General features: G+C 47.5%; 2 protein-coding genes across 2 annotated transcripts; one reads left to right on the plus strand and one right to left on the minus strand.

Moving 5' to 3' along the window:
- Positions 1–607: 607 nt before the first annotated feature.
- On the minus strand, positions 608–5,787 carry LOC103723029 (geranylgeranyl transferase type-1 subunit beta). Its single transcript, XM_008813819.4, has 11 exons — positions 5,489–5,787; positions 4,281–4,356; positions 4,133–4,191; positions 3,905–4,044; positions 2,911–2,966; positions 2,734–2,810; positions 2,555–2,600; positions 2,065–2,189; positions 1,390–1,457; positions 1,218–1,305; positions 608–1,104 (listed from the first exon to the last, which is right to left on the minus strand). The coding sequence occupies exons 1-11, from the start codon at positions 5,762–5,764 to the stop codon at positions 952–954; spliced, it is 1,164 nt and encodes a 387-aa protein (XP_008812041.1). The 5' UTR covers positions 5,765–5,787; the 3' UTR covers positions 608–951.
- Positions 5,788–6,629: 842 nt separating this feature from the next.
- On the plus strand, positions 6,630–22,847 carry LOC103723030 (heat shock cognate 70 kDa protein 2-like). The gene is made up of 2 exons (XM_008813820.4): positions 6,630–6,966; positions 20,843–22,847. The coding sequence occupies exons 1-2, from the start codon at positions 6,753–6,755 to the stop codon at positions 22,573–22,575; spliced, it is 1,947 nt and encodes a 648-aa protein (XP_008812042.2). The 5' UTR covers positions 6,630–6,752; the 3' UTR covers positions 22,576–22,847.
- Positions 22,848–23,459: the final 612 nt, after the last annotated feature.

Raw genomic sequence — 23,459 nt, forward strand, 5'->3', positions numbered from 1 at the left:
TCAGCTACCTCGAACCAGTTCTAATACCTGATATATCTGTGTAGGAAGCATTTCTGTGATGACAGAATCAAGAAATGACAACATTCTGAAGCCTTTGCAAATTACTTAAATTTCTTTTGTTAACTGCTGCCGATACGGTGAGCCATGTAAACATTTTCAGGAAATGGTTTTCCTGACGAGCAGATTATCCTTTTTAAACAGTGGGTAAAAATCCCAAGCATTTTAAGCCAGGCATAGCCACTGTTTTCACTTCCCAACTGTTCAATCCAAATAAAAAAAAAAAAGCCCTCCCTTGCTGATGTCTCCAAGCATAGATATTTCAAAATTCTTACATCACAAAAAGAGATGCTATCAAGATGTTAAACGTTTTCCAAAAGTATGCCTCCAGTGGCTGATCATTCTTGCTGCAACATGTTACAGTTTGAATCACTGGTCTGAAACATGAATCTGGTAAACTTCTTTGTCCTGCTGCCAGTAGTTGCGATTATCCTGTAGTTGATCCACTTGCTTGAAAAGTTGTTTCATGACATTATTAATAATGAACTGTTCAAATAGTCAGTTAAATCGAAATATGCTGCTGTTAACAATCATTGTGGGCATCCAATCACAGATTATAATCGACCCTGCTCCAACCCACTACAAATACGCATATAGAAAAAGTTTAGCAGAAATTAAAACCAACATTCATGAAATGTGCTAAATACATAATTCCTAACTCAAGTAATGGTACAAATTTTCAGTCAGTTCTAATAACACTGTATTATGGAAGCCATGATTTTGTTATTTCCAGAGCATCTATCATTGCTGGATTGAAGGAATCCCCATACCTAACATCCTTAATGGAACACCTCTGAAGTAATACCAACACCACTGAATGTACCTACTTGCTCTTTTTCCCAATTGAGCAATAACTTCAAATGGAGCAGGAAACTAATGCATCAATGCAGATGCTCAGATTCCATTGTCATTTATAGCAGTGATCCCCAGTTCAACACAAAGTGGCTTGAGTCCTTCTTCCTCCATCAAACTCAGTGCAGCAAAGCTATAGTAAGAGTGATACAGGTCGGGTAGCATATTCTCTGGGAATTTCGTAAAACCACCATACTAGTGCAGGCAAAACAGAAAAGGAAAATGTCAGCAAGTCCAGAAGAACCAAGCCATTCTAAAGAAGCAAAATTGGCTTAACAGAGCTACTAAATGGGAAGCACCGTCAGCACCTTAGACTGGCAAGAAAGCAAAAATCTGCGTAGAGCACCCTTGTTGAGGAAGTGGTAGAACCCTAAGATTTTCAGGACTCCTCCAACCCTGAATGTAACACACAGGATAGCGGACATTTTAGAGATACAAAAATGTTCTCACTTTAAGATTTAATGTTGCCTCCTTGCTTACCAAAACGCATAACATGTATCACTGGGTTTGTTGGCTCTGCCCTGAAATCCACCATCTGCTGCTTGCCTCTGCAATTGAAAAATGAAAAAGGGAAATAGAGATCACTGCTGTATCCTTTGGGTTTTCCATCACTCTCATGGTTATTATTGTCATCAAAACAATGAATAATCATTCATCACAACTCAAAAAACAGAAGGCATGCAATTTAAGAGGAGCTCAACACATGAACAATTTCTTCCAACTCTTGGCATACGATCGTAAGTATACTACCAGCAAATGATGAATTTCTTTGATTTGATCAATTCATTATGCTAATTTCTGAAGGCCAAACCCCCTTTAAACAAGTTGCACCACTAAGTGAGTACAATCCTTCCTTTAAAATAGGTGTTATGTTTATTGGTGGTTCTAACATCAAATCACTTTAACAGGACTGAAAACAGACTTGTCCCACAAAAGAACCTTTTTAATTCTTATTCTAAAGCATAACGACTAGTACCTGTTGAACAATGTATCAGCAGAAAATAGATAGGGTGCACTGGATTGCACACATTTGAGAAAACAACCTAAGCTGCTGGCTATTATCACTCAATATGGAGCCATCATGAAGGAAGCACAAGATTAAACATCTATTCAATTTCATTTGTCCAGATACATGATGCTTCTAGGGAAAGGTACCTGTAAGCTCCAATCCACGAGCAATGGCACATCAACGACCACAGATTTTGCAGGTTTGGAAGAAATATCAGCATTAATAAAACCCATCAGCTGGAGAGCAGCAACTGCACAGTAGGTCGCACCACCTGCATCGCTAAGACAATGAAAGACAATGAGTACTTAGTGAAGATAGTTTTACATGTTGATAGCTCGTTGTTGGGGTTTTTAAAAATGGAAATACGGAATGTTAAAAGTTATACAGCCAAAAGGGGCTCTTTAGAAAACCCCCTGAAGTTCCTTACATCCATCCAAAGCATGGAACAACTATATATGCCTCATCACCATGGAAAACATCACTAGCAATGTGAACAAAAAAAAAACTAAAATGCAATGACAGAGAGAATGAAAATGGCGATAGAGAGAGGGAAAGAGTGAGGGGGGGAAGAGAGAGAGAGAGAGAGAGAAATCACCACCTGAACATCATAACATGAAATTAATAGGATCCACTTACCATGAGATTCTGAACCTGGTACTAAACCAAAGCCACCATCATATGACTGCAAGCAATAGCTAAAAGCATTAGAAGACTTGCAACAAAATCCCGTTGAGAACCAAAATATCTATTAATTAATAGCAGAAATATAGCCATAATGCAAAAAAAGACATCTAGAAGTTGCTCAAATTACAGACCTGACAGTGTAATATATACTCCTTAGCCTTTTCCTTATCCATTCCCGTCCAGTTATTTAGCATAAAACAAATGGCAGCTGAAAAGACCAATCATGTTTAATTATACAAGCTCTCAATAATGCAAATACAAAGAGATAAAACGAAGATAGACATATGCAAAGAAAATTTTTTTCTCACCAGCGCAATAAACAAATCGCAGGTCTTTTTCTGCCCCAAAATGAATTGGCATGAAGCTGTCAAGGAGCATATATAACTTCAATTTTTTCTAATAAAAGCCAGGAAATAGGATTGATATCACTAAATTAAAGTAACCATATGTATGCACAAGACATATAATTGGTAGAAGTTCATGAAACAATACAAATAATAGAACCATGCAAGCTGCGTAAAAGGGGGAGTAAAGGTGCTTTTGGCAGCAATGTTGATTCCCAAATGTCTCAAATGAAAGGAATCTTCCTTTGATTGCAGATTCTCAGTGTGGACGCAAGCATCAAACTAGCATATAGCGAAGAATCACAAATTTTCTTATCTATAATGCACATACAGAGAAGGATAATTGATTGTTAGGAAGGGAAATTTTTCAATAGCATGCCCACAAGAAACAAGTGCATGTACAATATTACATGAAAACCATAGTCAAAGTATGATGTTTCTGTCAGTTTATTTATTTCTAAAAGATATAGGAAAATGCACAAAAAACATGTTATGACAAGAATCACATAACCAAAAAGAAATAAAAAAAGGAAATAAAAAAATCCAGTTGAGGTATCTGTGCGGTGTTCTAATTGTCATACATACTCATTGTCGTGCATGCAGACGCAGGAAAAGAAATGCCTAAAAAGCATACCATGACAAGAATCTTAAAAAAACAAAAAAGATTGTCAGTTGAGGTATCTGTGTGGTGCTCTCATTGTCGTAGATTTTATTTCTCACATATACATGTGCCCAAAAGAGGTGCATAAGAAGCGTATTATAACAAGAATCATATAACCAAAAAAAAAGATAGTTGAGACATCAGTTTTTATACAAAATTATTGTGCAAATTATATGTTCATTAAAAAATATTATACGCAATCAGGCATATAAAACAAATTGTCAATTTCTATATTTCCATTTTGTGATAATATAGGGATATAGGATGATGAATAAGGGGATGAAGATGCAAATATACCTTCCATCAGGTTGTTGAAGATTTCTCATTGAGATCAAGATTGCCTCGGAATTGATGTTTGACAAATTATAGCCAATCATATTCAATATGGCAAGAGCACAATAAGTACTTGCTAGATGACTACAGTTGTGACTTGAAACCTGTTAGAAATAGGAAATTGATAAATAGCCAAACTTGGAAAGTACGGCCAAGATGTTGTATTTAGCACCATATTTATTCAGCACATACCTCACTATCATCGATAGTAAATTGAGAAGTTCTAGATCCATGGAATCCATAGAATTGTCCTGAGCAAAGCAGAATTTATATGCATTTCCACAACTTGCAGAATAATAACAAGATAAATCCAAACAGCACATAACTTCATATAACATACCATTATCCAAGTCAGACATTGTTCTTGGTTGTGCCTGAAAGGATAACACCCAACTGGCTATTTGATCCTTGTCAACCTAAATGAGAAGACACATTCAAAAATATATTCAGTGAACAATACTAAAAGAGATTAGAGGCCCTTAATGCTGTGCAACTGAAGCTCCAATAAGTTCCATGACTTGATGACATGAATGTGACATATCAAAACCAATAGTCTACGATAACTAGTTAATGCTAATCCTACAACTTGCAGAACAATGATATGGCAGTGAGGCTAATCTTAATATTTTTATGATAATATTAATATTTTCTTCGCGTACCAACCTTTTTTTTAATCTCTTTATCTCTCCAATCTTTTGGTAAAAGCTATGGGAGTTAAAGAACCATACCATGTAAAAACATGTAAGGCTATTGATTTGTCTTTTTCTTTTTTTGGTAGCACTTCTTATTAAATACCATTATAAATTCTTTCTTGTCCACTTAATCTTACCATTGCAATAATCTCATTTGCTGACACCATATCCATTCAACATGTCATGGAATCACAAAACTCATGCTAGATAATTCAAATATTTATAGCAAGTGCCAATTGGCAAAAGTTCTGTAGAGGGGAAAGACAGCACTCCAGAAGGAAAAAAAAGAAAAGAAAAAGCATAGCATTGTTCTCTAACACCTCTCTGATGCAACAATTACATATTCATTTGGAACACATTACACATTACCCCCAAAACCACCTCTCCAGCAAACTTCTTCTCTTCTTACTATATTGCATGCCTTCTTCCATGGCTATAAATTTTAATGGATCCTTTCTCTTCCTCAAAACTCTTCTACGAACCAAGTAAGAAAACAGCCTTGATCTTAGGTATCTTGTTACCTGTCTCACTAATTCTTTCACCACCGTCCCAAAATAACATCCTATGGATGAAAATTACATCGAGAAACATAAAAAGTTTTTTCCCTTTTTTGGTTTTCCTTTCTTGTTCGTTTCTCTTCTGTTTATATGAGAATCCGAAAACAAGAGGAATTAAACAACGGGGCCGATCTATTTCAATGGAGCACCGTAAAACCAAGAAAGGAGAAGAATCGCCCTAAATCAAATCCATGATCCACTTCCAACAAGTCCAAACTCTTGACAAGATCGAGTCTTTTAGCGTGAAATGAACAGATCTACAGTAATTTCGTGGAATTAGGAAAAGGAAACGCTTTTACCCGATCTAGGGCGCCGAGGATGCCGAGGCCGGAGATGGCGAAGTAGGCGAGCGTGAGATGATTGATCTCCTGCGTCTCGAAGTCGGACGGCAGCCTCTCCATCATCATCTCCAGGAACAACACGTGCCTCTCCCTCTCCAACTCCAACCCCTCCGGATCCATGGCCGGCGGCGGCAACCTCACGACCGCGGAACACCGGATCCACCGAACTCGCACGGACTCCCCCGGTCCTCCCAATTTCTCCCGTCTTGGGCTCTTAGATTTACATACGAGCATTCGAATCTAAAGGCGCCTACCCTGACAGAAGCTTTAACATTCGCGTACATTTTAGGCAGCCCATCTAACTGCTAATTTGCCACGTGTCTCGATACGACTTCGAGCCCTGGGAGATCTGCACAGCCACCCAGGATAACGGAAAGATTCTGTCCCAGTTCGACGCCAACTTGCATGGCCGAGAGGTAGCCTCATCAATCTCTTTTCACCGTATCATCCGTTCAGGCCTTCATCTTCTTCATTGAAATCTTGAACAGTATCTATCATGCACTCTTAGATTGCTACTTGCAGCACAAAAAAAAAAAGCAGCTAAATTATTTGATAATTAAATACATGATATTTGTATCATGTTAGCATCATTAAAATTCGGGAACAACTCGCCTGGAAATTACAGCTCGGGTCAGGCACGGACGCACGGTGAACCCACCAAGAAGCTCGAAAGTATTTGGACGGTAAAAATCTTTGAAACAAATATATGACTATTAACTAAATTAATCAGGTAGCAAAACAAGCCAAATTATAATACCCAGAATATATATAAATAATAAAGCTATTAGCAAGTTGTATCATCCAAAACCCAAGAAGGCCGTCGCAATTCACAATAGCAATCTGGGCGTGCTATGTAATGAATCTGGGCCCAAGTCCAGTTCAAATACAACCAATTTTGGGCGTTCGTCCGCAAGGCCCTTGCATGCGCTGCGTCGTATAGATTCCTAGGCTTTCGCACGGGCGAGGAGAATTCGAGTGGAAGCCTTCCCGCGGAAACCCGGCTGATCTGAAACCGTCCAATATAATCGGGCGGTTAGAACAAACTCCCCAACGAAGTCACGGGGAAGAAGGGGAGAACTTTCTAGAAACTCTAGATCTGGTTTTTTAAGCTCTTCTCTCGCCCTCGCTCCTCTCCCTCCCTCACAAAACCCTAGCCGCGGAGTCCCTCCTTCGCCGCTCCCTTCCTCTCTTCTGTCGAGTGGTTTCCGATCAGCTTGAAGCAATGGCCGGGAAGGGAGAAGGTCCCGCAATCGGAATCGATCTCGGCACGACCTACTCCTGCGTTGGAGTGTGGCAGCACGATCGGGTGGAGATCATCGCCAACGACCAGGGGAATCGCACCACCCCCTCTTATGTGGCGTTCACCGATACCGAGCGTCTCATCGGCGATGCTGCCAAAAATCAGGTCGCCATGAACCCCATTAACACCGTTTTTGGTGAGTTTTTTAGCTCTTTAATCTCGTTTTCTTATAGATCCCTTGCTAATGTCTGCAATGAGGTGTGATACGGTGTTCTTCTCGCTTTTTTCCTTTTTTCGTGTGCTTCACGGGGAAAAATCAAATTTTTTTGATCCATGCGTGATGCCCTGGCTTTTTTTTCTTAAAAAAATATTTTAAGGGAAAAATATTTTTTTTTCATAATGTGATGATCTCCCCCTTGGGGAAATTTTTTTTTAAGGATCTGTGTCTAAAACGTAAATCTGGTGTGGTGTTATGTTCTACTTGTCCCTGGTCATGTTTAGCATATTGGCCTCTGAAATCTTGTGCGTTTGGTAATTTTTATATTTATATAGAAATTCTTATAAAGTTCTTTTTTGCAAATAACTACTTTCTCTAGCTTTCACTGACTGAACCCTGGTTCAGGTTAATCAGTATTGCAGAAGGACAAAAATGTTCTTGCCTTTGTACCAAATGTGGCTTGGGACTTGATCTCTTCTCTTTCATTTTGCCTTCTTCTCGTTCAGGTCTTGGATGCTAGGGACCATCGTTTGAGGGACATGGGTGAAAAGATCGGTTAATTTTGCGGGGACAAAAATATCTACAAGATATTAGATGAACACGATGAACATTACATTTTCATCTAGTTAACTTGAGCGAAATAACTTGAGGAAAACAAGTTACAAGATTTCGGAGATTAAAATATAACTATTCAAAAGACCGGAATTAATACAAAATATAAAAGATTTCAGGGGCTAGTATAATTTTCTTTTTTGATAAAACATCTTGTTCTATCTGATAGTCTTGCGGTAGATCCTTCACTGGGAACGTTCTAATTTGTTAGGTAGATCTGCTAACATGCGGATAGATCTGCTAACGTTCATGTATCCTGTTGCTGGAAATTGGACCCGGGGGCTGCCGCGGACCAAGGAGGGGGAGGAGTTCCGCTGCCGGGATGGTGGGAGGCGGTGCGCCGACTGGCGGTGTTCCCCTGGGTAGTCCTGCAAAAAACCCGGTGGCCGGATTATCCGGCGCCGGCCCTCCAAAGCTTAAGTCAGAGGGGGCTAATCTGTGTGTCGTAGTGGAAGAGGGCCCGCCCCTTTTATAGAGGGACATAACGTTACCTGGGAGGTGACAGGGGAGTTTGTCTCCTTTTGCAATAATTGGACGCGATCACGCTCATTAATGTTGTTGTGGAGAATAAGGCCGGATCAGACCGGAGTCAGGGAGCTGTCACGGTCGGTTGGGCCCATTGGAGTGTGTTGAACCGCCGGTTATGGTAGGCCCGGGGGTTCGTAGATAGTAAGTTCATTAATTGCTGAGTGAACCGGTGGTCAGGGTGAGCCATACGTTGTGATGGTTCAGTGATCCGGAGATCGTCTTGAGCTGTGTTCATTTAATGACTGAGTGCATCGGAGGCCCGAGGGGGTCTTATGCATTAATGACAGGTCATGCCGAGTTCCTGTGGAGATCCCGTGCCTTGATGACTTAGGGACGGTGGCAGATTGTAGTGGAGTTACGTACTTGGTTGTCAGACTTGTTGGAGGATTAGGCGGTGATTGGGTATTCGGCTAAGGCATGGGCCTAGCGGAGGTGCCGAGCCGAGCAGGTCGCTTAGCGGTGTGTCCTGTGGCGGGATTGCTCCTGGTTGGTGCCCTTCGGTCGAGTACCTTCCAGCCGAGCGCCTCTATTTGGCGCTTTCCAGTCGAGCGCTTCTCTGGTCGGCGCTCTTCGGTCGAGTACCTTCCAGCCGAGCGCCTCTATTTGGCGCTTTTTGTCTCTGGTCAGCGCTTTCCAATCGAGCGCTTCTCTGGTCGGCGCTCTTCGGTCGAGCGCCTCTTTGGTCGGCGCTCTTCGGTCGAGCGCCTCTGAGGTGTTGTGACTTGGGTAATCTCCCAACACTACCCCCCGACTTCCTAGTTCTAGCTGGCTACTAGCTTGAGCGCGGGAAGTAGTTTTAGTTGGGTTATTATGGAAAATTTTGAAATTATTGCGCGTTTTTGAATTATCGGGCGCTTTGAAACGCCTTTAATAGGCGGCGTTTCTTCTTTCCCGAGAATACCTCATTATCGGGACGCCTTCTCCGAGGCGTCCTCGCGTCGTGGGCTCATGATGGGGCCGTATGATTCGATAGGGCGCTTCTGTGTTCGAAGCGTCAGCCCGGAATAAATGCGGCGTTTTATCTTTTGGATTGACACGCGTCGTAACCCGAATGGGGAGCAGCGTTTTTTTTTTTTTTTTTTTTTTTTTTTGCTGATCTGGGCCGTTGGAGGGATTTATATAAACCCTCACCTGGCTTCCTTCTCCTTTCTTATTGTCTTCTTCTTCCAGTTTTTCTCAGTCCGAGGTTTTTGTTCCCGGCGTCTCACAGGTCCCTTTCCCTTTTCTTCTTTTTCTCCCAATAATCTCTTTTCCTTTTTCCTAATGGGTTCCGGTCCAAGTGAAGTCGAGTCCACCATGGGTGTACTGAAGGTGGAAATGATCGAGGAATGGTTTTTTCCTCTCCAAGGGTTCCAGTTGGAGCCCGCCAGGCAGGGGGATCGGGTGACCGACCCTCCAGTAGGCCGGATTGGAGTGTATCTGGAATCACTCTGGGCTGGCCTACGGTTTCCTCTTCACGGCTTCGTGGATGAGTTGCTAACGGAATACCAGCTGGTTCCAGCGCAACTCGCTCCGAATGCCTGGAGAACAGTGATCGGTTTCCTGTCGTTGTGCTTACTGCACGGGATTCTGACCTCTGTTAATGTTTTTCGGCGACTTTTTGTGTTAAAGTCGAACCCGGGAGACGGAGAGTGGCTCTATATCGCCCTTCGGGTGGGTCGTCCACTTTTTCAGGGTGCCCCCTCCTCCATTCATGACTGGAAGAAGAAGTTCTTCTTCCTGGGGTCTGAACGGACATGGGGATTTAACCCTAGGTGGGGGCCAACCCAACTCAAGTCTGTCAATAAAGTCCCTAAGCTTTCTTCGCGCGAGCAAGGGGTCCTCGACACCATTCGCAACCTTGGGGGCGGCATCTTACTGAGCGGCCTCATCAATGAGGATGCTCTAGTGAATGTTGGGCTGAGCTCGGCGCGTCCCCATGGTAAGAGTAGCAGTAGGGTGTCTTTTTCATTTTGTTACAGTTTCCAAGTTTTAATCCTGCTCGTCCTTGCAGATATCGCAAAAATGGTGACCAAGAGCGAGGTCCTATACGCCCGGTTCCAAAAGAGGGCGGCCGAACTTTCAGGAGAACCGACCGAGCCGAGGAAGAAAGCAAAGACCTCGGCGAAGACCTCGACGACCACAACGGTTGAGGTGCGCGCTCCTCGCCCCGTGCGCCCTGAGGCTGGTCGGGGAGAGGGCGTAGGCTCTGGCGGAGCCACGATGGCACTCCCATGCCCGATGCCCATTTCGCAAATCTCTGGTCGGCAGGAAGCTCCAAATTCCGACCAGGGAGGGTGGACTTCGACAGATTTGGCGCTCGCGCGCCCTTCTTCTACCATGCGGCGGTCAAGTCGGCCGCCAATCCGACCCCAGCTCTCCGGTTCCGAGCCGGGGAATAGTCAGGAAGCGACGGGGTCGGCTGCACCCAGGCCGGCCGAGGCCGGCCTGTCGGGTTCATCGGGCCCCCAGGAGCGGGTGCCATACGCTCCTGGATGGGCCGTCTTTGAGGGCGACTCGGCCCTCGACAGCGTACAAGTGGCGCGCGAAGTTCTCCGGATCGCGCTGCTCCCGGCCGACCAGGCCAAGATCCGGTCCATGAACTATGGCGAGTTCATGGATTCCACTATTTGCTCCTCCATCCGAGTAAGTCAGCTTTTATTTCTGTGCAAATTTGTGTTTCGGCTTAAAACTATTTCTTACGTGTTCCTCTTGCAGCGCCTCCACGAGACCGAAACGATGATTCACATCATCCAGGACTATCGGGACCGGGCCCGAAGGCATCAAAGGGGGCGTGAGGAGGCCGAAACAAAGTTTCTCGCGTCCGAGGCCGAGCAGAAAGTGCTTCAAGCGAAGCTAGGGGCGGCCGAGGACGAGGTTCGGGCTCTGGTCGCCGAACTTGAAGAGGAGAGGGGCGCGCACACTTTGACCAGGTCTGAAGTGCGCGCCGCTGAGGCCCGCCGGACGGAGGCCGAATCGTCGCTCGCTATTCGCGAGCAGGAGGTGGGGGAGGCTCGAATAAAGGTCCAAGATCTCGAGATCCGTCTACTTGACGTGCAATCTCTGCTCGCGGACCGCGAAAGAGAAATAAAGACTTTGGAGCGGAAGGCCGCCTACCATGAGGCTCGGGAGAAGGAGGCCCGGGAGCAGGCCCAGGACGCTGTCAAGCTCTTCCGTGAATCGGAAGAGTTTCGCGACTTGATGGAAGAGGAAGGCGTCAACGGGCTCATCCAGGGCTTCAAGGACTTCCGCAACCAGTTGCGGCGACTTCTTCCCGACTTCGACCTTAGCCTGCTTCAACCAGGCGCTGGGGTCGAAAATCCAGAAGCGGAGGTGGAGGCAGAGGTTCCAACCTCTGGCGGGGCCGACCAGGAGGGTCAAGTTGAAGAAGGCGAGATCGCCCCCGAGGTCACCGGGGCGGTTCCCGAGGCTACCGTGGAGGCCTCGACCGCAGAGGAGCCGACCGTTGCTGAAATCGCCGGGCCTGAGCCCTTTATATAGTCCTTTCCTTTCCGCTCTCTTTTTTTTTTGTGTAAGTCGGAATGGCCTTTATACTTGTTTAGGCCGAGTCCGGACTCTTGTACTTGGCCTATGGGCTTTTTAAAATGAATATACATTTGTTATGACTTATGCTTTGATTCCATTTTTGGCTGACTAAAGATCTTTCGTTTGAATCCGTTTTTATATTAAGGAATTAGGTTCTGCGGCTCCAACTTCGTCTGCTATATAACCGAACTTGCGTTATGGCTCGGCACCGCTGAACTAGGGGCCCAAGACCAGTAATATAGCGGTGCTTATGTCTAGGACGTGCTTGGGCTCGGGGGGGACTCTCCGAGTTTAACTCGGAATTCGACCGAGCCCTAGGATAAGGCCACTAGACTTAAGATTCCTTAGCGAACTTCGAGCCCGGACCTCGGGTTGCCGAGGCGGATGATCGGATTAATTAACCAAGAATGAAAATAAATGAGATAATGTAGACATTAATCGAATGGGTACCTGGTACCGTGAGCGCTCTTGTGCCGAGGCTATGAACTTCATCTGGCTACTTGAAGACGCTCCTCTGCTCGGGCTCCGTTTTTTGAGGACGTTAGCAGAGAGATTCAGCTTTTGCCAAACACGGACTTCTCGCTGATCATGAATGGGAGAACGAGCCGAGCTCGTTGGCTGAAGTCGATGGAGAACGAGCCGAGCTCGTCTGGTCAATGAAGACCGCATCCCAACGTATTGGGGCATCCCGATGAATCGGGGCATCTCGACGTCTCGAGGCATCCCGGCCGAGGTTGGGGTAGGAGAACGAGCCGAGCTCGTTGGCCGATGGAGAACGAGCCGAGCTCGTTGGCCGATGGAGAACGAGCCGAGCTCGTCTGGTCAATGAAGACCGCATCCCAACGTATTGGGGCATCCCGATGAATTGGGGCATCTCGACGTCTCGAGGCATCCCGGCCGAGGTCGGGGTAGGAGAACGAGCCGAGCTCGTTGGCCGATGGAGAACGAGCCGAGCTCGTTGGCCGATGGAGAACGAGCCGAGCTCGTTGGCCGATGGAGAACGAGCCGAGCTCGTTGGCCGATGGAGAACGAGCCGAGCTCGTCTGGTCAATGAAGACCGCATCCCAACGTATTGGGGCATCCCGATGAATTGGGGCATCTCGACGTCTCGAGGCATCCCGGCCGAGGTCGGGGTAGGAGAACGAGCCGAGCTCGTTGGCCGATGGAGAACGAGCCGAGCTCGTTGGCCGATGGAGAACGAGCCGAGCTCGTTGGCCGATGGAGAACGAGCCTGGCACCAGGAGACAACATAGGAGAATCGGTGAGTTTGAACAAGCACAAACCCTTTACAAATAAAATTTAATGGTTACAGTAGGGGATCCCTTGGAATACTATTGGTAGTACACGCGGAGATTTTCAGAATTCCAGCTTCGTGGGATGGGAGTCCCATCTAGAGACTCTAGCTTATAAGTTCCGGGCCGACGGATGCGTGTGACTCGGTAAGGTCCTTCCCAGTTTGGAGCCAGTTTCCCTTGCTCGGTTGGTCGGGAGGCCTCGGCTCTTCTGAGGACAAGGTCTCCTGCTTTGAAGGACTTGATTTTAGCCCTGGCGTTGTAGTACTGGGCGGTCTTTTGCTGGTACCTTGCCATGCGAACACGGGCGGCTTCCCTTGTTTCTTCGATCAGGTCGAGATTGTTCCTTAGCTGCGAGGAGTTGGAGCTGGCGTCATGATGTTCTACCCTCGGAGATGGGAGTCCGATCTCCAACGGGATGACAGCTTCCGTTCCGTATGTCAGGTTGAAGGGAGTCTCGCCGGTGGGGACGCGGAACGTGGTCCGGTAGGCCCACAGGACATTGTATAGGTCTTCGACCCATTGTCCTTTGGATTTGTCGAGCCTGGCTTTGAGACCCTGCAAGATAGTACGGTTAGTTACCTCGGTTTCTCCATTTGTCTGAGGGTGCGCGACCGAGGTGAAGCGGTGGTCAATGCCAAGCTCGGAGCAGAATTCTCTGAAGTGAATGTTGTCAAACTGGCGACCGTTGTCAGAGATGAGGATGCGGGGGAGTCCGAATCTGCAGATTATTGACTTCCAGACAAAGTCCCGCATCTTTTGCTCGGTGATCCGGGCAAGTGGCTCGGCCTCCACCCATTTTGTAAAATAGTCGATGGAGACGACCAGGAATTTTCTTTGCCCGGTAGCCAGAGGGAATGGCCCTAGAATGTCAATTCCCCACTGGGCAAAAGGCCAAGGGGAGCTGATAGAGGTTAAGGAAGCCGAGGGTCGGCGTTGGATATTGGCGTTTCTCTGGCATCGGTCGCATCTCCGGACGAAGTCCATTGTATCCTTCTGGAGTGTCGGCCAATAATATCCTTGACGCAAAATTTTATGGGCCAATGCTCGTCCCCCTTGGTGACTTCCGCAAATTCCTTCATGGACTTCGCTCATTGCATAGTCAGCCTCTGTTGGGCGGATGCATTTGAGGAGGGGAGATGTGAAGGATCTCCGATAAAGCTTTCCCTCGTACAATATGTACCGGGTGGCGGAGCGCTTCACTCGGCGGGCTTCCCGTTCATCGTCGGGGAGGACTTCGTCTTGCAGGTAGCTAATGAGCTCGTCCATCCAACTTGGCTCAGATTCGACGCAGAGGGTCTGCTCGGGCTCCTCCGTACTGGGCTTTTGGAGGTACTCCAGTGCCGTTGTCTTGGGGAACTCGCTCATGCGGGAGGACGCCAGTTTTGACAGCCGATCGGCCCTGAGATTCTCCGACCTGGCGACATGTTGGATGTGAAAAGAATTCAAGGACGAGGCGAGATCCCGTACCTTCTGTAGATACTTTTGCATTGTAGGGTCTCTGGCTTCGAAGTCACCCAGGATTTGGTTGACGACGAGCTGAGAATCACTGAAGGCCTCCAAGTCTTTTACTTCTAGCTCTTTGGCTAGCTTGAGCCCGGCGACCAGTGTTTCATATTCCGCCATGTTGTTGGAAGCAGGAAACTCGAGGCGTAGGGCCTGTTCAGCGACCACCCCCTCCGGGCTGGTGAGGATGAGACCCGCTCCGCTACCCCCCGAGTTTGAAGAGCCATCGACATGTAAGGCCCATGCCGGACTAGGGGTCTGCTTTGTTGGCGTAAGCTTGGGCTTAAGCTCGACTTCGTCTGGTATGGTGCATTCGACTATGAAGTCGGCGAGTGCTTGCGCTTTGATCGCCGGTCTGGGTCGGTACTCGAGATCAAATTCCCCAAGCTCGATGGCCCATTTAGTAATCCGGCCAGCTCGGTCTGATCTCTGCAAGATCTGCTTTACTGGCTGGTCGGTCAGCACGGCCGTTGTGTGGGCCTGGAAGTAGGGCCGGAGTCTTCGTGCCGAGGTGACCAAAGCATAGACAGTCTTCTCCAGCTTAGAGTATCGGGTCTCAGCATCCCTCAAGATCCGGCCGGTGTAATACACCGGTTTTTGGAGCTTGCCCTCCTCTCGAACCAGGACCGAGCTTACTGCTACAGGGGAAACGGCTAGATACAAATAGAGGAGTTCACCCTGTTGAGGCTTTGTGAGTAGGGGAGGGGAGGCCAGGAGGTGCTTAAGCTCTTCAAAAGACTGCTGGCATTCGTCTGACCACAAGAAATTCTTTGGCTTCTTTAGAGCCGTAAAGAATGGAAGGCAGCGCTCGGCCGAGCGAGAGATGAATCTCCCGAGGGCTGCAACTCGGCCTGTAAGCCGTTGTACCTCCTTGACTGTCTTCGGAGGCGTCATTTTCTGGAGTGCTCGGATCTTTTCGGGGTTGGCCTCAATTCCTCGTTGTGTAATAATGAAGCCGAGGAATTTGCCCGAGGTGACTCCGAAAGCGCATTTAGCTGGATTAAGCTTCATTTGGTACCTTCGGAGTGTGGAGAATGCTTCATCAAGATCGGCCACATGGTCTTGCGCCACCTTGCTCTTCACCAGCATGTCATCAACATATACCTCCATGTTTCGGCCTATTTGATCTTTAAAGATCCGGTTGACCAGCCTTTGATAAGTTGCCCCGGCATTCTTCAAGCCGAATGGCATTACTTTGTAGCAGTAGGTGCCCCCGTTGGTGATGAAGGCCGTCTTTTCTTCATCTTCCGGTGCCATGCGGATCTGGTTGTATCCGGAAAAGGCGTCCATGAACGTCAGCAGCTCGTGCCCCGAGGTAGAGTCTACGAGCTGGTCGATGCTGGAAAGGGGGAAGCTGTCCTTTGGACAGGCTTTATTCAGGTCAGTGTAGTCCACGCACATGCGCCACTTTCCGTTGGCTTTTTTGACAAGAACCACGTTGGCGAGCCACTCCGGGTAGGATATCTCCCGGATGAATCCAGCCTCAAGGAGTTTGTTAACCTCCTCGGCCGCCGCTCGTTGTCGTTCTGGGGCGGCGACTCGCTTCTTTTGTCGCACGGGCTTGCAGGTTGGCTTCACTTGGAGCCGGTGGACCATGATCTCTGGATCTATCCCTGGCATGTCCGCAGGCGACCATGCGAAGACGTCCATGTTGTCTCGTAGAAAATTGACGAGGCGTTCTCTTTCGCACTTGTTAAGGCCAGAGCCGACCTGCACGGTTAGCTCGGAAAAGTTTTCGTGTAAGGAAACTTGGATCAGTAGCTCACCAGGCTCTACCCGCTCCTTCTGAGGGCTGACTCGTGCCTCCGGAGCTTTGACTGAAGGCTGACCGGTTGCAGGGAAAAGTGTCTCAGCTGGTTGCCTCGCCTCATGAGTTGCCATGTAGCATCGTCTGGCTACTATCTGGTCCCCGCGAACTTCGCCAACTCCTTGGCTAGTGGGGAATCGCACGAGCAAGTGGCGAGTCGAAACCGCTGCTCGGAGGGCATTAAGACCTGGTCGTCCGAGAATGGCATTGTAGGCCGAAGGCAGGCGTATCACAAGGAAGCTCATTCTTACGGTACTTTCACGGGGGGCGAGCCCGGCCGAGACCAGAAGGTCGACCTCGCCCTCTACTGGGACTGAATTCCCAGTAAATCCGACTAACGGAGCATTCATCCTCTGTAGTTGCTCTGTTGTCATCCCCATTCTACAGTAGGCATCAAAATACAAAACATTCGCCGAGCTTCCATTATCAACTAAGATGCGTTTTACATCAAATCTATTTATAATCATGGAGATGACAACGGCATCGTCGTGGGGAGTTTCGACTCCCATCAGATCGTCATCCGAGAAAGAGATGGCTTCCGAGGAGCGTAGGCGCTTCGAGGAGGTTCCTTCCCCCGAAGCTTCTCCAACAGGGGCCCCGCCTCGGATGGTGTTGATGATGCCGGCGATGGGTCTGTTGGCGTTTGAACTGTCAGGCTGGGCGGCTTCTTCGGCTCTTTTCTTTTCTTCACACCGGCCCCGCACAAATCGATCGAGCATCCCTCGGCGAATGAGTGCTTCAATCTCGTTCCGGAGCTGGTAGCAGTACTCGGTATCATGACCGTGATCTCGATGAAAACGGCAATATTTCCGAGGGTCGCGCCAAGCTCTGGAATCTCGTTTAGGAGGTGGGAGTCGGATGCAATCTTGACCCTCAATCTCCATGAGGATTTCGGCTCGAGGAGCGGTGAGGGGAGTATAGCTCTCGTACCTCCCCTCAGGTGCGTGGGCTCGTGGCGAAAACCTCGGGCGGAGTGATAGCCTCTGCTGAGGCGGTCCTCGTAATCGGGGTGGACTCTTCAGGCGGGGCGGATTTTTGGCTCGGCGCGGGGACGGGCTTCTAGGCTGGCCGTGCTCCTCGCGACGCCTTTTCTGTCTCTTGGATGTCTGTTCGGCCCCGCTCCGCCTGGTAGCCACGGCTTCTTCAGCCTTGGCGTACTTTCGTGCCCGAACAAGCATTTCGGTGAGGTCCGCAGGGAAGTTTTTTTTGATAGAAAAGAGGAACCTGTAAGACCGGGCTCCAGTTTTTAGTGCTGACATGGCGATCGACTGGTCAAGCTCCCGGACTTCCCATGTTGCGGCGGTAAACCGATCCAAGTACTCCCTGAAGGATTCTCCCTCCTTTTGTTTGACATCAAGGAGGGAGTCTGATGTCCGCCGCTGGGGCTGGCTGGCGGCAAAATTGCTGGCGAACTGCCGGCCAAGTTGCTCGAAAGAGGAGACTGTGCTCGGCTTTAGCCCGGTAAACCAAAGCCGGGCCGGTCCTCGGAGTGGCGCTGGGAAAGCTTTGCACATCATGGCCTCCGAGGCCCCCTGTAGGGCCATTAAGATCCGATAATTTTCCAAGTGGTCTAGGGGGTCAGCCCTGCCGTTGTAAGGCTCCACCTGGGGCATCTTGAACCGCGACGGGACCGGCTCGTCTTCAATCTCCGGGGAGAATGGGGACTTCGTAGTGAACTCGAAGTCACCATCACGTCCTGATTTCCTCCCGTGGAACGCCTGGATTTGGCGCTCCAGCTCCTCGACCTTCTTGTCGAGCTCATGGTTCTGGGGGATCGCTGCAACGGTCCGTTCCGGTGCGAGTTGCCCTGGGACTGACTCGACCTCCGAGGGTTGAGGCCAGCCACCAGGGCCTCTAACTGGGTGTTCTCTCCAGAGAGAAGCCTGGACTTGAGAGTCCTGACCTTGAAGGGGGAGCCCGCTTGTAGGGGGCTCCGGTTGAACTGGGGCCGGCGAGGGTGGTACCGTCGGGACGCCCCTGGGTTGCAAGCTTTGGACAGCAGTAGCCAAGGCCTGCACCTGCCGTATCAGGGCGTCAAACTGCTCCGGCCGGACTTGAGGAGTTGACTCGGCCGGAGGTGGTGAGTTCTGGACAGAGTGTCCGGGACTAGGTGGAGGACATCGAGAGGCATCGGAAGCCCCTTTACTTCTTAGTTTCATGGCAGCAACTCGGGCCCTTCCTCTAGCGCCAACTGTTGCTGGAAATTGGACCCGGAGGCTGCCGCGGACCAAGGAGGGGGAGGAGTTCCGCTGCCGGGATGGTGGGAGGCGGTGCGCCGACTGGCGGTGTTCCCCTGGGTAGTCCTGCAAAAAAGCCGGTGGCCGGATTATCCGGCGCCGGCCCTCCGAAGCTTAAGTCAGAGGGGGCTAATCTGTGTGTCGTAGTGGAAGAGGGCCCGCCCCTTTTATAGAGGGACATAACGTTACCTGGGAGGTGACAGGGGAGTTTGTCTCCTTTTGCAATAATTGGACGCGATCACGCTCATTAATGTTGTTGTGGAGAATAAGGCCGGATCAGACCGGAGTCAGGGAGCTGTCACGGTCGGTTGGGCCCATTGGAGTGTGTTGAACCGCCGGTTATGGTAGGCCCGGGGGTTCGTAGATAGTAAGTTTATTAATTGCTGAGTGAACCGGTGGTCAGGGTGAGCCATACGTTGTGATGGTTCAGTGATCCGGAGATCGTCTTGAGCTGTGTTCGTTTAATGACTGAGTGCATCGGAGGCCCGAGGGGGTCTTATGCATTAATGACAGGTCATGCCGAGTTCCTGTGGAGATCCCGTGCCTTGATGACTTAGGGACGGTGGCAGATTGTAGTGGAGTTACGTACTTGGTTGTCAGACTTGTTGGAGGATTAGGCGGTGATTGGGTATTCGGCTAAGGCATGGGCCTAGCGGAGGTGCCGAGCCGAGCAGGTCGCTTAGCGGTGTGTCCTGTGGCGGGATTGCTCCTGGTCGGTGCCCTTCGGTCGAGTACCTTCCAGCCGAGCGCCTCTATTTGGCGCTTTCCAGTCGAGCGCTTCTCTGGTCGGCGCTCTTCGGTCGAGTACCTTCCAGCCGAGTGCCTCTATTTGGCGCTTTTTGTCTCTGGTCAGCGCTTTCCAATCGAGCGCTTCTCTGGTCGGCGCTCTTCGGTCGAGCGCCTCTTTGGTCGGCGCTCTTCGGTCGAGCGCCTCTGAGGTGTTGTGACTTGGGTAATCTCCCAACATATCCTATTCTGGATTATGTGGATAGATCTACTTTAGATATGCTGTTTGGAATTTATGCGGACAGATCTAAGACCTCTTTATGTTGCACACTATCTATTTTTTTTTTCCAGTTTTGTGTTTCTAACAGACTAATCTGATATTTTCAGCTATTGTTTTATAGAACATTAAAAAAAAATGATTCCTATTTTCATGCATGATTAGTTTTGTGTACCTCTTCTCCAATTTTGTTTAAGTTGGTGTCTGATGAGTTAAAATACATGCGGTGACTCTTAAGTAGTTCTTAATGAGTTAATGCGGTATTATTTAATAACTTAACTGTCATGTCATTGGACAGGAGGTTCATTAGCTAAAGACTGAGCAGGAAAAGTAATAGGTTTCAGAATATGTGGAAAAGCTGCTTTAACTATAGAAAATAAACTAGTTTATACCTTTTAAAGTGTAAGCACTTGTTGGTTGTCCGTAGTCAATATTATAACCATCTACAGGCTCCATTCTTATCTAGAATTTGAATATATCAGCCCTTGTTTTACATGCTGTTGTAAAAGTTTTATCAAGGCTGTTGTGGTTTTATGGGCAACACCCACACCCGTTGCGTGTGAGCCGCCGGTGTACCCAAAAAAAAAAGGCTGTTGTGGTTTCTCAGTTTTTCTTTCTACGTCTCCAGCCTTAACTACTTCTAGGATTAACTGCTTTTGGGATCATCAAGATTTAGCTTGATTCAGCTTGTGCTTATGCTATGTGGTTGCAACTGTTGCCATTCAGGTTCTCTGTTTTGGCAAAAATGAGATTCACTTAGGTGTTGATTTACTATGTTTGACTATTGTAGCTAGACATAGTGATCAGATGTAGGGGTTTTTTGGTCTTGGGTGGCTTGCATGATCTTTCCTCCCTTGTCTGCTCCATTCTAGTGGATAATTTTGGAGATTAAGTGATACATGTGAATTTTGCATGTAAATTCTCATACTATGGTTAAGCATGCATGTTGTTGGCTTTTGGATTATAATTTTAGTGGTTCTTGGGATGTCTGACGAGCTTGTAAGTGATCTTCATCAACAGTAAAGGAATTGCTAGACATATCAGCACTTATTACTAGTGCCATTTTCTATTGCTATTCGCCAAATGCTAGGAAGTTCCTTATTCACTTTGTGGTATTGAGGTTACGATTTATGATTTAATTGATTGCTTTATAAATATCAGAGCTTGTAAACCTGGCTGCTGTGACCATGTAGTTGATTAAGCTTTCTCTTTTGTATATTTTTTAATTCTTTTATATATAACACTCCTTAGCATCAGAAAAAAAACACCCAGCAATATTTAGCATAAATTTGACTAACCATGGCATCACATGGAAGACCTTACATTTTCTTTATTTTCTTTTCAGATGCCAAGCGTTTGATTGGCAGGCGATTCTCTGATGCTTGTGTTCAAAGTGATGTTAAGCTCTGGCCCTTCAAGGTTGTTGCTGGCCCGGGTGACAAACCGATGATTGTCGTCCAATATAAGGGTGAGGAGAAGCAGTTTGCAGCAGAAGAAATTTCTTCTATGGTTTTGATGAAGATGAAGGAAATTGCTGAGGCCTACTTGGGTTCCACTGTTAAGAATGGTGTTGTTACTGTTCCTGCTTACTTCAACGATTCTCAGCGCCAGGCCACCAAGGATGCAGGTGTTATTTCTGGTCTCAATGTCATGAGAATCATCAACGAACCCACAGCAGCTGCCATTGCTTACGGTCTAGACAAGAAGGCTGGAAGTGTTGGTGAGAAGAATGTTCTCATCTTTGACCTTGGTGGTGGCACTTTTGATGTCTCTCTGCTCACCATTGAAGAGGGTATTTTTGAGGTGAAGGCTACTGCTGGTGACACTCATCTTGGGGGAGAGGATTTTGATAACCGTATGGTCAACCACTTTGTTCAGGAGTTCAAGAGAAAGCATAAAAAGGACATCAGCGGAAACCCTAGGGCTCTTAGGAGGCTCAGGACATCATGTGAGAGGGCAAAGAGAACTCTCTCCTCCACTGCTCAGACGACTATAGAGATCGACTCCTTGTATGAGGGCATTGATTTCTACTCCACCATTACACGGGCCCGGTTTGAAGAACTTAACATGGACTTGTTCAGGAAGTGTATGGAGCCCGTTGAGAAGTGTTTGAGAGATGCAAAAATGGACAAGAGCAGTATCCATGATGTTGTCCTTGTTGGTGGATCCACCAGAATTCCTAGGGTCCAGCAGCTATTGCAGGATTTCTTCAATGGGAAAGAGTTGTGCAAAAATATCAATCCTGACGAGGCTGTTGCTTATGGTGCTGCTGTGCAGGCTGCCATCTTGAGTGGTGAGGGCAATGAGAAGGTACAGGACCTGCTGCTCTTGGATGTCACTCCTCTTTCTCTTGGCTTGGAGACTGCTGGTGGAGTAATGACTGTTTTGATACCAAGGAACACCACCATTCCCACCAAGAAGGAGCAGGTCTTCTCAACCTACTCTGACAACCAACCTGGTGTCCTGATTCAAGTTTATGAGGGTGAAAGAACCAGGACCAGGGATAACAATCTTCTTGGAAAATTTGAGCTCTCTGGCATTCCGCCTGCTCCTAGGGGGGTTCCTCAGATTACAGTCTGCTTTGATATTGATGCTAATGGTATCCTGAACGTCTCTGCTGAGGACAAGACTACTGGGCAGAAGAATAAGATTACGATTACTAATGACAAGGGTCGTCTGAGCAAGGAGGATATCGAGAAGATGGTACAAGATGCTGAGAAGTATAAATCAGAGGATGAAGAGCATAAGAAGAAAGTTGAGACAAAGAATGCTTTGGAGAACTATGCATACAACATGAGGAATACCATCAAGGACGACAAGATTGCGTCGAAGCTCCCTGCTGCTGACAAGAAGAAGATTGAGGATGCAATTGAGCAGGCAATCCAGTGGCTCGACGGCAACCAGTTGGCAGAAGCCGATGAGTTCGAGGACAAGATGAAGGAGCTGGAGGGCACCTGCAACCCCATCATTGCCAAGATGTATCAGGGTGCTGGTGCTGGCATGGCTGGTGGAATGGGTGATGATAGTCCCTCTGGTGGTGACAGTGGTGCAGGTCCTAAGATTGAGGAGGTTGATTAAGCATTTTATCTCTCATGGTGGGTATGTCTTATTTTCCCTTCGTACTTCCTAGTTTCTTTGATAGAAGATTATTCATGACTTCTTCATCAAAAAAGAAGATTATTCATGACTACTTTTTGTTTAATCCTGGCCTTGTATTATGGCTACGTGCTTTCTCGTAGAGGATGCTTTAAATTACTGATTTTGTCGACCTTTTGATTCCTTTGGTGAACAATGTAATTGGTGGTGGAAATTTTATATAAATTTTGGACCTGATTGCTTTGTCTATCTAATTTGTTATTTCTTAGTAGCTTTATCTATCAAATTTGTTCTTTCTTAATCTGATTTTTGGCTCGTTCAGTGATGGTCACTGTGCAGACCTTGTCCTATTGAAAATTATATTATTGAACTGCTTTGGTCATAAATCAGTATAGTTGTTCAAAGATAGCTGGGTCTGAACAGGACCCATGAAAAGATCGAAAGGCTTTACTATACCTGGATGACTTATCATTTCACTTTGGTGATGCTTATGAGGTGATGGGCAGGTTGAATATTTTTAAGTTCTTGTGGATGGCACTGCATAGTCTGTTCGACCTGGCAGGTTAGCATCATCTTGTACGCTCCGTGCCTCTTGGCCTGCAAGGCCAGTTTTACTTGATTTATCAGTTCCTTGGTCTAAGCTCTCCTTTACTCCATGGAATCTTAACCTTGTTGTGTCCTTTGTAAGATGCTCCCACTTAGGTTACCTCCTAGGTTAGAATCCTTTGGTTTCGGCGGTCGTCGTTCTTTCTTCTTTGTGTCTTTGGAGGGTTACAAATGCCATGGCTGACTTGCACTCCACTTTTGGGCAGAGGGCGACGTGTGTTTCAAAGTTTCCCTCACAGGGCTGGGCTGGGATTGTCATG

The sequence above is a fragment of the Phoenix dactylifera genome, chromosome 13, assembly GCF_009389715.1.
Source record: "Phoenix dactylifera cultivar Barhee BC4 chromosome 13, palm_55x_up_171113_PBpolish2nd_filt_p, whole genome shotgun sequence".
In the NCBI taxonomy this organism is placed as follows: Eukaryota; Viridiplantae; Streptophyta; class Magnoliopsida; order Arecales; family Arecaceae; genus Phoenix; species Phoenix dactylifera.

Coding starts and splice junctions, on each gene's coding strand:
- LOC103723029 (XM_008813819.4), bottom strand. CDS start 5,764: ATGCTCGTATGTAAATCTAAGAGCCCAAGACGGGAGAAATTGGGAGGA. Junction 4,357..5,488: donor TCCTCGGCGCCCTAGATCGG/GTAAAAGCGTTT, acceptor CTTCTCATTTAG/GTTGACAAGGATCAAATAGC. Junction 2,811..2,910: donor GCGATTTGTTTATTGCGCTG/GTGAGAAAAAAA, acceptor TGGTCTTTTCAG/CTGCCATTTGTTTTATGCTA.
- LOC103723030 (XM_008813820.4), top strand. CDS start 6,753: ATGGCCGGGAAGGGAGAAGGTCCCGCAATCGGAATCGATCTCGGCACG. Junction 6,967..20,842: donor CCCCATTAACACCGTTTTTG/GTGAGTTTTTTA, acceptor TTTTCTTTTCAG/ATGCCAAGCGTTTGATTGGC.